The 16,516-nt window shown below is 37.1% G+C and overlaps 1 protein-coding gene across 4 annotated transcripts in view; it reads right to left on the bottom strand.

Moving 5' to 3' along the window:
• The window catches only part of kirrel1b (kirre like nephrin family adhesion molecule 1b), a 48,841-nt gene that overhangs the window by 21,218 nt on the left and 11,107 nt on the right, over window positions 1–16,516 (bottom strand). For all 4 annotated transcript variants that reach the window (XM_039694837.2, XM_039694840.2, XM_039694838.2 and 1 more), the window contains exon 2: window positions 1,731–1,883. In XM_039694837.2, the coding sequence (XP_039550771.2) occupies window positions 1,731–1,883 (153 nt within the window). The remainder of the gene's footprint in view (window positions 1–1,730; window positions 1,884–16,516) is intronic.

Below are 16,516 nucleotides of genomic sequence, written 5' to 3'. Positions count from 1 at the left end.
AACAACTCTACATATTCTTTGTAAATACATTAAAAGAATTTGAATTTTAAAACAAATATTATAAAGTCAGACCAGTTTAGCCAATCGATGTGATTATATGTTGGCTTGTAGGACGTGTGTTTGTCACCAGAGGGCAGCACTCCAACACATTGGCATTCTAACTGCACACTCTCTCTGGCACACACATTATGACATCATCGATCTGGATACCAGGAGGACAAAAGTATTGGCAACGATTACATCATCCTTTAGCTCAACCAATCAGCAAGCAGACACTTAACCTGTGCGCGTGTTTGCACATCTATATGTGTATGTGTCTGTGATTAGAGCGCGGACAAAAGATCAACATGTCCAAAAAAAAGGGAAAGGGAGCAAGGCGAGACAGAGGACAAAGAAACAAAATGGCAATGTCTGGACAATAAAAGAAAAAATATGTCTCTTGCTTTTATGCAATACTTGTGTGGTCCTGTATGTTGCAAATATGTTGTATGGACAGGGGTTAGTGTCAGAACTGAAGCATGTCCATTCAAAGAGCGGGGAACATGCCTTGTCAAGTGGATTTTAAATGCAATTTCCAAAAAAAAAAAAAAATTATCTTTGAAGATTAGGGTTGCACAATTCATGTAGGCAAAAAGGGTGTTTGTCTGAAACACTGCAGCCGAAATGTGGCGGCTTGTCAGAGGAGGCACAGCCTACCCAAAATTATGAGGTGGAAACGATTTAATGTTAATACAATTCTCAGTTATTTATTTCATGTCTGAGAATGTGAATTTATTCTTGATGGTAATTTCACCATTGTAACAGCATAGAATATCACTGAAGTCAGAACAATCGCTGCTCTTCCCCGAATCTATCGGAAAACTGTGCTAAGGCGAGTCTGAGGGGATAGAGAAGGGAGGGGGAGGCAAATCCATAGAAAGAGACTTTTGTCATCCATTGGTAAAAAAAAATTGAGAATTTGACTTTCATCAATCAATCATCGCAGAGATATAAATTATGTGAGTTTGAACTGCTCCCACTGATAATATAGCAACTACCTTAATAATGGATAGATATATTGAATACTTGATCAACAAAGTAACAACAAATTTACCAAGGTACCATTTGAGAGCAGCAGCTACAAATTTAAAATGAAGCAAGACCCCACACAGAAGTTATATAGGTTTCAGCCTCACTAAACAGCCAAACATGCTCTTTTAACACAGACATTTAAAAGGACAGAAGAATGGATTTTTGTCACGTGTCATTTTCTTTTATGTTTAAAAGTAACCCCAACATTTTCTTAAAGCAGTAAAAAGACTGCTATATAATTAGTGTGCCTCCTCTATTTTAAAATCCACAAGCTGCCATTGGCATTCACGTCTAATTTTGATCAGTCATTTGCTTTATATTGAAAATCTTGTCATCGCTTGTGTCGCTCCAAACAAGTATGACCTTTTTTTGTGGAACCTCTTTTACATACAACTAAAATGAATAGCGATCAATAGCTGTCAGATAGCTTGGTTTATTAATCTGAACCCATTGCCCCTTGCTCAACCAAAACTGTATCACTAAACTATCCCGTCTTACACTAAAAGTACCTTTTTACTGCCATTCGGTCTCATCTTATCTCACCTAGAGCTCATACTGCTACTCATTCCCCTTCAAAAAAAAAAAAAGATGCATGATGGCTTTGGTTAGAGTAATCTGGTGTGTGTATGTGTGTGTGTGTGTATGTAGTATGTTTTCACCCCTCAGATCTTCTCCGATGCCAAGAGCGAGCCCGTCTTTTGTCCACTGTACAATGCCGGTGTAGTTAAACACCACGCAGGAGAGAACCACTCTCTCCCCGACCACCACAGACTGATCCGCCGGCTCCTGAGAAAACCGCGGGCCGCTGAACACTGACAGACAAAGAGAGACACAGAAATTAGTTTCTATGTTACTGAATATATATTGCATCGTCAGAAAGAAAGAAAAAAATAAGGGGCACTGTATATATATATATAATTTTGGAATGCCATACATTGTTGAATAACCAATACTAAACCAAGCCTAGACATTTACAAATTTGATTTTTTCAGTTTTTTTTTTTCAGGATTCTTTGGTGAATAGAAAATTCAAAAGAACAGCATTTATTTAAAATAGAAATACTTGCTGTCTCTTTTAAACTAAATTAATCTTTCTTGCAACAAAAACGAATAAACTTACAGACCCCAAACTTTTGAAAAGTAGTGTACATTAAAATGATGACAGATTAAAACAATTTGAGGAGTTTTCAAGACAAGAGCATTTCCCCATGCATTTTAAATATCAGGAACATTTTTGCCGCAAACCCTGATGAATTTCTGACTCTGATAAATTGCATTAATGAATGTCTTTTTGTAATATTTCAAAGTGCAACTTGATTAAAATATTTTTTTTACAAACATAATCCCAAAAATTCCCATCGCAAAGAAATAATTCTCCAAAATTCCATCACTCTCTTTCTTCCTGCCTCTTTTTCTCCTCAGGTGCACGCCACTCCTCCAGGATTATTGGTAACAGTCCAATTTGCTAATTAAGGCAAACCTCGTTAATAAGGGGGGGGGGGGGGGGATGCACCTCCAGAGGATTACAATTACAGCCGTAAAACAAAACTCTTCATCACACATAAAGACATAGGTCACACCAAAATGGATATTCTGTCATCATTTCCTCATCCTGATGTTGCTCAAAACCTGACTGACTTTTTTCTGTGGAACACAATAGGACAAATACCCAGACATAATGTCGGCCCACATCTGGTACGTGTGGAATCCATGTACGGTGTACCAGATGTGGGCCGTATCTGGGCTGACATTATGTTGCTGTCTGGGTAATGAAGAATGTAGTGGTTGCTCTTTTTTTTATTCAATTGACTTTGGTGAAAAAAAAAGTACTATGGAAAGTCAAGGTCTCTGGATGTCGAGTTTCTGTCATAAAGCCAGCCTTCCCTCTTGGTAACTGTCTGTGCATTGTGATTGGACAGCAGGAGACATGACGTCATGTCTTTGCGGCACAGCTGCTTATGACATCGCTTAATGATACTGGCCTGTGTATCAGAACCCTGAAAGCAGCTTCACTGGGTTAACTAGTCATTAGTGATGCAAAATTGCCCTCAGAACAAAGACACAACATCTGATCTCTGATTCATAGACTGATTCGTCACTCTCTCTCTCTCTCTCTCTGTGTGTGTGTGTGTATCTTTGAAAACTCTGAAGTATTTCCAGATGCTACCGTATGAGAAAAACATCCCTGAAGTGGTGCTGCCAAATTTTAAGCATTTACAAAAGCAGCAGAGCCAAATACAAAATGTCATAGAGAGAGAGAGAGAGAGAGAGAGAGAGAGAGAGAGAGAGAGAGAGAGAGAGAGATAAACAGAGAATGACAATAATGTACCCTGTAGCTCTCACACAGAAACAGCCTTTTAATTATGTGCTGAGAGAGGTAAGCAAGAATACATGACTTTTAGTCAAATGGTCAGAGTCTTCATTCATCTGTCCACATCTTTCCTCGGGGCTTGCTCTAATTTTACAGACAAATAAAAACTGTATTTTGTGTGGGTGTGTGTATAGTGTCATGTCCATGAGCATTTGTGTGTGAGGACTAATGTCTAGGTCGGACTCAGGTACCACAACATTTACATCATTCACTCTTAGGAATAGTTACTTCAAAATGAAAATCTGTCATCATTTACTCGCCCTCAAGTTGTTTCAAACCTGTATGAATTTCTTTCTTCTGCTGAACACAAAAGAAGATATTTTGAAGAACGCCGGTAACCAGACAGTTAATGGACCCCATTGACTTCCATAGCCTAGTATTTTTTTCCTACTACGGAAGCTTAGACTGTATAGAATCAATCAACTGTCTGGTTACTGACATTCTTCAAAATATCTTTCTTTGTGTTCAGCAGAAGAAAGAAATTTATAGAGGTCCGAAACAACTTGAGGGCGAGTAAATGAAGTCGACTTTGACTTCAAAACTGAATTCCAGACATTTTAAGTCAGCATACCACAAGATCTTAAACAGTGTAAACTATAAATTACACTTTTTATATTGACAATCTAACCTTTCCTGTTTTCTTTAATACATACAAGTAAATATGCATTGTAAGTCACTATACATAAGCACACACAACTTATCTTCAAAGTCACTGCGTTGCCTGCCAACTGAGGCGGAAGCGTAATAAAGTTTGTTTTTGTTTTTTAATGAATGATAAACTGACTTCAACTCCTTCATTTCCGTTAATTGTGCTCTTGTGTTACCTCTTCAGTCAAAGACAAGAGTTCGCCCCCTGGATCTCATGTACTGCAATGAGGTTCTACTGCTCTTCTGTTAGTGGAAACATTTTGAGGTTAAGTTTTGGAGTTGACTTCAAGTTGAAAAATTGACCAACTTTGGAGTTGAAAATGGATTCCCACTCTAAATTTTCTGTAATCAGTTTCTTTACCCTCTTCCCCACAGATAAAAACAGCCTGACTTTGTTTGCTGCCTGAAGATCAGTGTTTTTATAGGCCCATTCTCGATGATGTGGTGTCCCTCTACTTTGCAGCAACAAAAATAAACTTTACTAAGAAATCATATTGTTGATTTTTGACAAGTGTTTGCATTTGTATGTAGGATGAAAACAATCTGTAAATTGTTAAAAGTTAAACCTTTGTATAAAATACACATACTGACAATATATATCCTGGAATGCACTTGAAACAATACAACACAATATAACAAATAAAGTGGTTATATTGTGAATAAATATGTTCCTTAACATGCACACTTCATGTATTTAAAAAAATGTTCTGTTATTTAATATGTGTACTTTAATTATTTATTACAAAAAAAAACAAGTTTCATTATAAAAAAGAAGAAGAAGAAGAAGAAAAAGGTTTATTTGTCCCATGATCTTGAAACTATCATTACGGCATTTTAGAAAAGTGTGGATTTGTGCTAATTTGTCTGGTGTTACGGTCTTTCTTGGCAGTAAAAGCCTATGGTAACACTACAGTAACACAGTAACACCTCATAAGCATAAGCACTAGTATTTGACTAAAATTAATTAAAACCATAAACTGCTCTATATATGAAACTTAAATATTCAATAAAATTAATTAAAAAAAATTGTTCCCATTTTATCTCAGTATTAGGCATATTTCATTTCCTGGTATGTTTGTTTGTTGTTTTTTAATCTCTTTAGGAAACAAGTGAATAAAGGTCTCCAATTTTCCTTTATCCCAATTTATCTCTATCCAATTTCCTGAGGGAAATTTAAGTGGAACAAATGAGAGAAGCAAACAGATGAAACAAGATACATTTGAGTTTTTCCACCTATTTTCAATCCTTCTCACCTTCTGATTTCATCCCACTCAAATATCATATTTTTTTCACCTGACTCCTCTTTTGCTCGTCCTTCCTTTTCTTGCTTTGCATTTATTTGGATTATTCCTCCTCTATCTCCATCATTCACTTTTATATGTTTTTCCTTAAATCCCAGTCTACATTTCATACACTCTAAAAAATGCTGGGTTGTTTTAACCCAACTTTGGGTCAAATATGGACTAACCCAGCCGTTGGGTTAAATTTTTACATTACATTTTTAACCCAACATTTCGGGTTTGTCCATATTTGACCCAAAATTGGGTTAAAACAACCCAGCATTTTTTAGAGTGTAGTCATCCGTCTTCCCCAATCTCTATTTTTCCACCATATGCAGCCAGCATTCTCTTTTTTTTTTTGAAGTGGAAGAATAATTTTAATGTATAGGTCTACTTAAATAGTTCTACACATATTTGGTTAATTAATTTGCAGTGGTGGAAAGAGTACTGAAAAAAACATACTCAAGTAAAAGTACCATTACATTCCAAAAAATGTAGTGTGAGTAGAGTAAAAAGTACTTGTCCAAAAAACTACTTGAGTAAGAGTAAAAAGTAGCTTATTTAAGAGTACTCATGAGTAGTGAGTAGTGAGTACTGAGGTGCGGATTCTACCCCTTATAAAAAACATTGTGCACTACAATTTATAAATTAAAAAAAAAATTGCACATACTGCAATTCACATTATATTTTATTCTTTGTAAGAAAGATTGAAGAATATCTATCATCCATCTTTTTAAAATGCATCAAATCAGCACACTCACATTAAATCATATTATTTGGGGGGGGGGGGGGAAGCATTTAAAATTAGGCGAAAAGCCACATGCTATTGTTGCACATAACATATCAATATTCATAAGTGTGCAAAGAATTCAAAAACCTTTAGAAACTCATATGATAGTTCAGCATCACACACCAAGAGATGGGTTAAATAGAGAGATTAAAAATACCCAATTTCTCTCCAAAACGGTACCAATGTTAGTGTTTTGATAAATGATAATCTAATATTATCAGATTACCTCAAATAATGCACTGAAAAAGGCTAAGATAGTGAGCTAACAATTACACACTTTAATTCCATGCTATTAAATATGTTACAACTTACAATTTAAACGTAAATGCACATTGATCTTAGCCTGGCTGCGCCCTCCTACGCACTTCCGCTCAATTTCATGAAATGAAATGAACTAGTCTGGTTGAACCAGGCTACATTGTTCTAGAAGGGTGGCATCATCCCTTACATTTTACACGGCTACATTTACTCACATTGTGCAGATAATATAATTTGAAAGGAAAATTGTGCAGGGATGTTATATCCAGGAAACTTTTACAAAAGAAACAAACAAACACACTTTGTCTCTTTGTCTTTGAAGTCTCGGCGAAGCTGTTTTATCAGCAGCATCCACAAACAAAAAAACAAAAGTTCAACAAGAAAAATGTTTTTGCGCAAGTGCACTTGCCAAATGAAGACGGATCGTATAATGGATCAATCAAAAAACGCTGTTTATTAACAAGCTGTGCTAATTTCTTATTAAGAAATGCAGTTCAAGTAAACGACATGATGCACTGATTCTGAATCTGGCGGCATTTTGAGCGCGAGACGCGGCAGTGCACAGATCGTGACGCGCGACTCTCTATATTGTGATTGTGAAGTAAATGGGAGCGGGAATTCACCGCATTGTGAACTCGTCACGCAATACCCCCAACCTCAGACCAAATGTTAGGCCCTGTAGACAGGCCAGCCTATATAAATATCATATTAAGCAGAAATGTGAAATGTACCGTAGCATATTACGTAGAGGAAGACGCTGCATCTGGATTGAATTGATGCGTGATGAATGCACTTCCACAGCAGTCACGAGTAACAGCAGGAATAGGCGGTTAAAGTTTTCTATGCTTAATTTGATTTGATGACAGTCACGAGACCGATTACTTGATCCAATCACGTTGGATAAAAATAAAATAGGATTAAAACAAGCATGTAACGAGTAACGACCACAAACAGAAGGAAAATTACCAATACACCAATACGGAGAAAAAGTAGGCTACCAATACATCACTTAAAATCCTACTCAAGTAGAAGTAAATTACACAATTTTAAACTTACTCAAAAAAGTACAATTTCTGGAGAAAAAAAAACTTAATTACAGTAACGTGAGTATTTGTAATTCGTTACACCCCTTTGTACTCTGGATATTTCGCAGATTTCTGCTGGTTCGTTTCGCCAGTAGGTGGCGACAAGTGACTGTGTTTATGAATGAGTCATTTGCTGCAAATATTCATTCAGGAACGAAAGATACTTGCTGCGTACCAATTTATACTAACCGTCCCAAATAGTAGGTTATTAGAAAATAGAATTAGTGTGATATTAAAGGTAGTGCTCTTTGCACTATACTGTACCAAATAATGAAAAATCTGAACTGAAATCCAACCAAAAACAACCATCCCCAGTACACAAACACACTCCACAAAATGTTCTTCTGTAAACAGCAGCATGTTGAGTAGAGGGGTAACATGCTTCGGGACATTCAGCAAAACCACTCAAATGTCACTCAGTGTACTACGGGGCCTCAGGGGGATCTGGTGACCCTCGACATTAGCAGTGGCACAGAAACAGGACGGCGTAAAAGATTCGCCAAACGCCCTTCATTTCATTAATATTTCATTTCACACATCCCTCCCGTCCCAAGAATCTCAAGTAAACTGATGCTCAGAGGAGCGGATGAGAGAGAGATTTAACCCCAGAGAAATGCTGCTGAAACATCTACATCTCCACTCAGATATGTGTGTACATACCACTAATGAAGGCAGACATTTAAAAACTAAAATTATGATGAAATTATGCTGTTACTCCACTTTGAGCTGTTGCAGTGCAGAAGAGCGAGTGCGAGGAGTATAATGAGGGCTGAGAAGCAACAGAGAAGTGAGAGAGTATGGTAAGAACGTCATAATGCATTTCCGTCAGGACCCCTATCGTCAAAAAACGATTGACAGTTAGCATTTATTTTGGATTGGCGGCATGGTTCTGTTCTGGGCGAGAAATCCCTGAGCATCCATGCAGCCTAACATGGGTCAACGCATTCTCACCCCAAGGCGTCACCTTTGACCATGCTTCAATATTTGACGTTTTAGGCGCGCGATCCTACGGCGTCATCTAACTGACGCTAAAGGAAAGCGTCAGTTAGAGGACGCGGTTAGGTTTAGGTGTGGGGTGGGGGTAGGGTACACGCGATCCTAGGGCGTCATCTAACTGACGCTAAAGGCCGCCTGAAGCGTCAGATATTGAAGCATGTCCAAATTCTTCCCAAGGCGTCAGTTAGGTGACGCCTTGGGAGTGAGAATGGGCTGCATGGGTAAGAGCAACGATAACCCCTCCTTAGGGTGAACAGAACAGAACCAACATGAATGTATTGCAGATTTCAGAAGAATTTATTCTGATTTAAGGGAAATCAGAATACCAAACCCTGACTGGGCGAGAGGAGGAGCTGGGGATGGAGGAGGGCAGTCAGCTCCTGAGGAACGCGATACTGCTGATAATACTGAAGGAGCTTATATATCTATACACTATACAGTGATATATTCCTATAGGTAGATGTGGTTGAGTCACTGATGCGAGCTTGACTAACGTGACCTGCCAGAACTGACGCTATACGCTTGATGTTTGTTTAGTTTCTTGAGGCCTCGACATACTGACCTCTTTGTGTCAACAGGCTGTTCGAAAGGTCAAAGTTCATCTCCATAGGGTGCAGGATACATGAGCGCACCCCATCTATCATATTTACTTTTCGTTCTTTTCCTTCCCTGCATGGTTCCTCTGCTCCTATTTTCCACAGGCATCTTTCTTTCTGGTACTGTGTGAACTTTCTTCCTTTTTTTATCTCTCCTCTCAGTTTCCAGCTCATCCAAACTGTCCATTTCCTTTTTCCATTCGATCATCTCACTCAGACACACACTTTCTCTTTCTCGGCACTGAAAGAATGTGAAGCATTTCCTTTACCGCCCCTCTCTCTCTTCTCTTTCTCAGTTTCCATCTCACCTCGTGCCTCTCAACTCATTCTCCTCCCCTCTTTTTTGGGTTAAAAATAAAATGTTCTTAATTAATAATGTGAGAAAATCAGTATCAGTCACCTAGGTGCAACGAAAACATTAAAAGGGAATAATTTATGCACTGTATACTGTCATGCCATTTCTCATTTAGACTACTTCTCTCACTCATTTTTTTTTTCGGCCTCACATTCTCAGATTTGATCAAGTTGAAAGGGAATCTTTGCTGTTTCACCTTAAGGTTTGATGGTGAAAATGATAATAACTGATATTGCATCCAAAATGACACACTTCACTTATAGTAAGCAAAAAACTGAATGTGACAAAAAGAAGTATGACTGAATTCACAGTAAAAGAGTAGACAAAAAGTACGGACGATCTACTTCTTCTGGTGAGATTCTTTACTATTCCATGAGGCCACGGGAGAGGATTTATGAATGGCAGTCATAGACATATACACTAGACCTCACCTGGGGGTTCTAAGCATGCGTCAAAACCGCCGCCATCTTGGAACAGGGGTCTTGTCATAGGAAGTAGCTAGGTAAAGCTGCTATCTCTGCCTTTACTTCAAATTCATTGATGGTGGCGGACTTTTGTGCAGCGTATGATGTTCACGGATTAAATCTGATCTAGGAAGAATGTTTAAAAAAAAAAAAAAAATTCTTTCTGGAATTAATGATAAATACATGTCTGACCGTTGGAGCAAACCAAAAATACAAGAAAAATCGCATTCATGATGATTTATGGTGATTTTATTTGCGCTAGACCTGTGTCTAGCGCAAATATGCTGATGCATTAAAGTGGAGGGGCTCCCCTGTTTCAAGATGGCGGCTCTATTGACGCATTCGTTCCAATGAACTGCCGTATCCAAGGTGAGGTCTATGTCTATGAATGGCAGTGAAGCGATGTAACTTCACTGTAATTTCTCTGGCATTGTATTACACCCTATATCTGTTATAATATCACCGCTATGTACAGTAAGATTGCCAGATCGGGTCACGTATAGTTCTAATGAGACATAAGAAAACTACAAATTTGACTTGCTTTACGTCAAGTGTTACAATCGTCATTATATTATTTTTCTTCATTTCTGATGTTGCAATAGGCTACATCATGCTATCATGAAAGTATGCAACATACTCTACCTTGTATGTGGACGATTCATTCCTAAACTGGATTATCAACGAGTGTGTGTGTGACAGTAGGTAAAATTATTTATGACAGCAGTAAATTCTGCTTCCAACCTGTAAGGCGTCCGCAGAGGAAAAGTTACTTGGCGTTGCTTTAAAGTTTTGATTGTGCCAGGGGGGTTCAACTACACCTTTAGGGGAGATTAACCCATGAACTGCATACAAATAGCAGTCAATGAATAATAAACTGGGTTAAGAGAATCTATTTTATGATTTAAAAAAAAAATCTTACATATTTCACCTGAGAACTGTGCTTATACTCATTACACTCTAAAAAATGCTGGGTTGATTTAACCCAATTTTGGGAAAAATATGGACAAACCCAGCCATTGGGTTACATTTTTAAATTACATTTTTTAACCCAATGGCTGGGTATGTCCATATTTTACCCAAAATTGGGTTAAAACAACCCAGCATTTTTTAGAGTGTAAAGACTTATAAACTAAAACAAATAAAGTAATAAAATACATATAACTATAAATAAGGAGGCCATATTGAACAGAATAGAGCAGAGATTCACAAACTTTGTAGTCAACTGAACCTCCTAAACCTAAAATATTTACTTGAAGTTAATATATAAGTTAATATACAACACATCCACAGTGCTGTAATATAAGTTAATGGCCATGTGGCATGCAGGTAAACAAATAAAATATTAGCATTAACATAAAATATACATAAAAAATAACATAAAAAGGTGTTTTATTTTAATTGTTTTAATTTAAAAAAATATTATGTATTTTTTTATGTACATTCGGTTTAAAAAAATAACAACTCACAAACCCCAATTTGGGGATGTTCTTTTTTTACTTGGACCAGTAAGTAACCATAGCATCTTAAAAAAACACCCAAAACACCTTAGCAAATAGAGAGCAACACCCTGGCAACCACCCTATCACCACGGCGGCTTATCCAGTACATGCAATGACCACTAATATTTAAAACTTTAGTGTTTTTTTGGACACACTCAAGATTATTTTCCCCCTCCCCCAACAAATTTAAATTCAAATGGACATATTCAGATGACAAAGAGAGCATCTGCAGTGTAACATATTCGGTTCGCCAGCGCACCTCCGAAAAACTAGAACATGCAGAGGGTCGTCTCCCGAAAATCCAGCACGCCCTCCTCTCTCTCTCTCTCCATACATCCAGTTATCTCTTACACTGTTTCCAACCATTCTCCCACATTCTTCCCTCTACCGCTTCCATCCAAATCCTAAAGTTCTGTCGCCATAGCAACAACTATCGTCTGCAAAAATTACCCCCAAAAATGCTCTCTTTATATGCGTGCTGGTTGCTGCCCACCCTCTGCAGACTGTCTCCAGTGATGGTGTTTAAAGAGAATCAGCGATGTTGAGAGTCAGGAAATTAATTCAAAGAGACACACGAATGACAAACCATTAAAAGTAAAGCAACACACAGATGGATGGATGCATCCTCTCAGAATAAAGCAGAAAATACAAAGAGATTCTGAAAGCAAAGAAAGAATGAACAGGTATCATTATGGGGAGAGCCATCGCCATGGTAACAGAGAAACGAGTGAGCGCGAAAGCGGGGTAAGGAGGTAGACAGACAGAAGTGGGGGGGGGGGGGAGCATGCCGTCACCATGGTAACTAAAGAAGAGGGTATCCTGAGAGAGACAGACAGGCTAAAAAACACAAAAGACACATTAAGGAAGAGGGAAATCACATCTCTCGTTATCTTCTCTCTCTTTCTCCCGTTCCCTTCCTCTCGGTTCTCCACTACACCCACTCATTCAAGCAGAGCTGCTTCCATTTGCAAATCTAATGTGTGTGTATGTGTATGTGTGTGCATAAGAAAGAGCAAGTGATTGAGTGCATGTGCATGTGTGTGTGCTGCATGTGAACTTGTGAAACTGCAGAGGGACAGAACATGTGTGTGTGTGTGTATCTGAACAAAAAGGAATTTATCAAAAATCTATTTCTGCTGATTAGATAAAATCAAATTTCATCCCTAGTAAAAAATAAAATATACCAAAATGTATTTGAAATACGTTAATTTTATACTAGTTATACCACAAAATACATTTACATATTTATGTACTTAACATAAATATACCCTGCAATTGTACTTTTGGTATACTAAATTGATATACTTTTTATACAATTTTGTACTTAAAGGGATAGTTCACCCACGTTTGAGCTTCTGCAGGAACCAATGAGATTAATTCTCATGCGTCAAGCACGCACAGTAGAACTTCTGTTTATGATCGAAATTTGGACTAACCACTCAATTCAAGTGGATACGTTTTACAAACTCTTTATGAACTTTTTGAAGCATCAAATTGGTAGTTGCTTAGACTGTCAATAGAGGGACATAAATATCTCAGATTTCTTTAAAAATACCTTCATTTGTGTTCCGAAGAAGAAGGAAATTATTACAGGTTTAGAACGACACAAGGGTGAGTAATTAATGAAAGAATTGTCATTTTTAATGTGAACTACTGCTTTAAAACACTTTAGCGCTTTTTAGCACTGAGGTCCAACTAAAATATATATTTACATATAAATTGGGACTATTGCAAGAATACTTTTGGTACACTTTAAATATTTAGCATTAAAAGACATATAGAGATATTATACAGTGTTCATGCTATCCTTACTGATATTAAATAATTTTAGTCTTAAAGTGCCCCTATTATGCTATTTTTAAGTTTCCTGGTGTTGTTTTGGAGTTTCCTCCAACATGTTTACATGCATCAAAGGTAAAAAAAAAAAAAAAAAAAAAACTGTTTCATTTTCTCATAATATACATTTTCACATCACCACATTTAAACGATTCGTCAGATGAATCAATCTCTCAAAATCCCTCATTTCCGCAAACTACTCTGCTCTGATTGGCCTATGCATTTTCCCCATAGACTTTTGGGAAATCGTAAAAAATAAGATCTTTGTTTAACTAAGAGTTGTGACGCTTACACGTTTTGTCTAGGAAGATAATCTTTACAAGTTAATCCAAAATTTATACATTTTGAAGCCTATACAAAGTTTTTTAAAAACACAAGCAGACACAATAAAGTTTAAAAAAACCACAAGCAGGTTACAACCTCTGTGTTCTATATCATAGATCAAAGTGTGAAAATGAAGAGTTCAGATGCAAAAGCCTCTAAGTGCCATTTGAAATTATCTTCTAAAATGACCATTTTTATCAAGCTTGTATATTTAAGTTCAGTAATTTCACTTAAATGGCAATGAAGATTACCTATTAATTGTCATTTAAGTGAAATTACTGAACTTAAATATACAAGCTTGATAAAAATGGTCATTTTAGAAGAAAATTTCAAATGGCATTTAGAGGCTTTTGCATCTGAACTCTTCAAATATTTATAGGCTTTGTTCACCACAGACCTTATTTCAGGCGATTTAGCCAAAACCCATTCAAAAATCCCATAGAATTTAGAGCGAGGGAACCGGTAGTGCTAAAAAGCTAACTCACTTCACTATTGCCTTTACAGTCAGCTCTGCTTGTCCTGAGGGTCATACACCATAAACTACACACAGTAATGAACAATGATGTCCATTTTACCATATCAATTTGTTCGCGAATCCGATGATGAAACACTGGAAGAACCCGAACCTCCATCGCAAGGCCGACGTTTCTCGACGTTTCCGAGAAACTCCTACTCAGTTTGAGGTAGGAGATGTTGCAACTGTAATTCCTCATGTCCATAAAAAGGAGTTTTTTTTTGTAATTTATTGCGATGAACATGTGGAAACTGTACCAATAACAGTGCATACATTAGCCGAGCTCTAGTGTGAATGACTGATGTAAAATAAACATTGGTAAAACAAATCTTGCTCCATGCTTAATCTTTACTTAAAGTAGCGAGAACGACAGAAAATCTGCATTAATAGACACAGTTTTAGGTAATAGTGCCCCACAACTGATTATTTCACCAAGACAGTGATAACATAAGTTAGCAGGAGACCTACACAATATAAAACTCAATCTCAAAGGTTTTTGAAACCCATCTTTCAAGAGCAAGCGGTTGGCGAATCCAACACTATCTCACGACCAATTCGTACGAATTCGACGCATGATTAAAAATTGGCTAATTCGTACTAATTCGTACGACCTCACTCGTACTAATTCGTACGATTTGTCTAAACCCACGTGATGGTTAAGTTTAGGGGCGGGGTAAGGGGTAGGTCATTCGTACGAATTCATACGAATTGGCCAATTCGTAAAATATGTACGATTTAGCAAAATCGTATTAATTCGTACGAGTGAGGTCGTATGAATTGTTACGAATTAGCCACTTTTTAATCATTCGTCGAATTTGTACGACTTGGTCGTGAGATCGGGTTGGGGAATCCTATACTAAACTCCGATATTTGAGAAGAAGTCGTCAGTAAAATAAAGGGTCACAGCAAAAGTTTAGGATTATAGCCTACTGCTGTGATATCATGGTAAGGATGAATTTTAACCACTGATTCTTCACATGCTCGTCCTTGGGCAGTGAAAAAAACTGGCTTTACCCTCACATTATAGAGCACAGCTTCTTCTCGACATGATTCTGTTCAGCATCCACAGGAATCAGCTGCCAGGGGGGGTTCAAGTTTTCCCTGTCTGCGCGCAATAAGTGGGCGGGCAATATGCTAATGTTTCGCCTTGACGTCACAACGTATGACTCTTACTTTTGAAAGACATTAACTGTATACAGTACGGTGCACTCTCAGATTTAAAACTTTGCAGGATGTCATTCTTTTAGAGCTACTGTATGTTACTTACGCACTACATGAAAGGTCATTTTCAAAAAGCCATGATAGGGGCACTCTAATATTAAGAAATGTGCAATAAAGATGTACTCCAAATAAAGTCTAAAGATGTTAATAGATTTGCACTATATTTAGTATGAAGTGTAGGTTTAATTTATAATAATAATAATAATAATAATAAAAATGCAAACACCATATAAAAGTGAATTTTGCAACCAATGACCCCTTTAAGAACATTTAGCATCCATGGAACCGTTCCATTCCACAAAAGTATCTTTATAGTGGAAAAAGGTTCTTTCGGTTTTTTTAGAAATGTTCTTCACACTAATAAAGAAATGGTCATTTTAAGAACCATTCAGTGTGAAAGGTTCTTTGGGGAACCAAAAATAGCTCTTCTATGGCATTGATGAACCCCCCCTTTTGGAACCTAACAAAATCTATAAAACATGTTTAATAATATAAATGTTACAATATTTAAATAAAGGGTAACGATGTAAATTGTCCGAGACTGGACATCACTTTTGGCCACTACTATATAAAAGTGATAAAAGTGTCTGCCAAACAAATATACATTTACTAACAATGCCAGTTATTAAAAGAACAGTGGAGGAGATTTCGGCACCATCAGAAATCACTCCCAAAACCAAATTGTTGACTTCGTAAGCACAAAACCCTTGTCTTCCCATAATTGCGCAGCTGTTGTGAAAACAATGGACTGATTTTATAACTTTAGCCTGTGTATTCATTCTCTGTCATTTGAAGAATTCTGAGAATCCTTCAGCCTAATGCCAATGGATCTGGACCTCTGCCCTAAAGGTGGCAAGTTCAGTTACAAATAGAGATCACCCAAACACTGAGACATGATTACAGTAATTAATCCTGCTCTATCAATTCTGCCCTTGAGATACACACTTAACTCCGAGCTGCTGTGGGAGGAACTGTCCCTGCAATATATTTTCTGCAAATTACTTTAGATGACTAACTAACCAATAGACTGTCTTCTAGATGCAAAAATAAATGCCATCCAATGCTGACATCTCAAACCAATTGGATATAATGAATTGGATATAATTTGGGAATAAAAAATAATAAAAGAACATTGTTTATTACACAGTTACACAATTAGAAGACAACTCTTTTATATTATAAATATGTAAACAAATATTAAACTTATTC

The sequence above is a fragment of the Pimephales promelas genome, chromosome 5, assembly GCF_988280905.1.
Source record: "Pimephales promelas chromosome 5, fPimPro1.hap1.1, whole genome shotgun sequence".
In the NCBI taxonomy this organism is placed as follows: Eukaryota; Metazoa; Chordata; class Actinopteri; order Cypriniformes; family Leuciscidae; genus Pimephales; species Pimephales promelas.
This window is presented reverse-complemented; position numbering and strand designations above follow the sequence as displayed.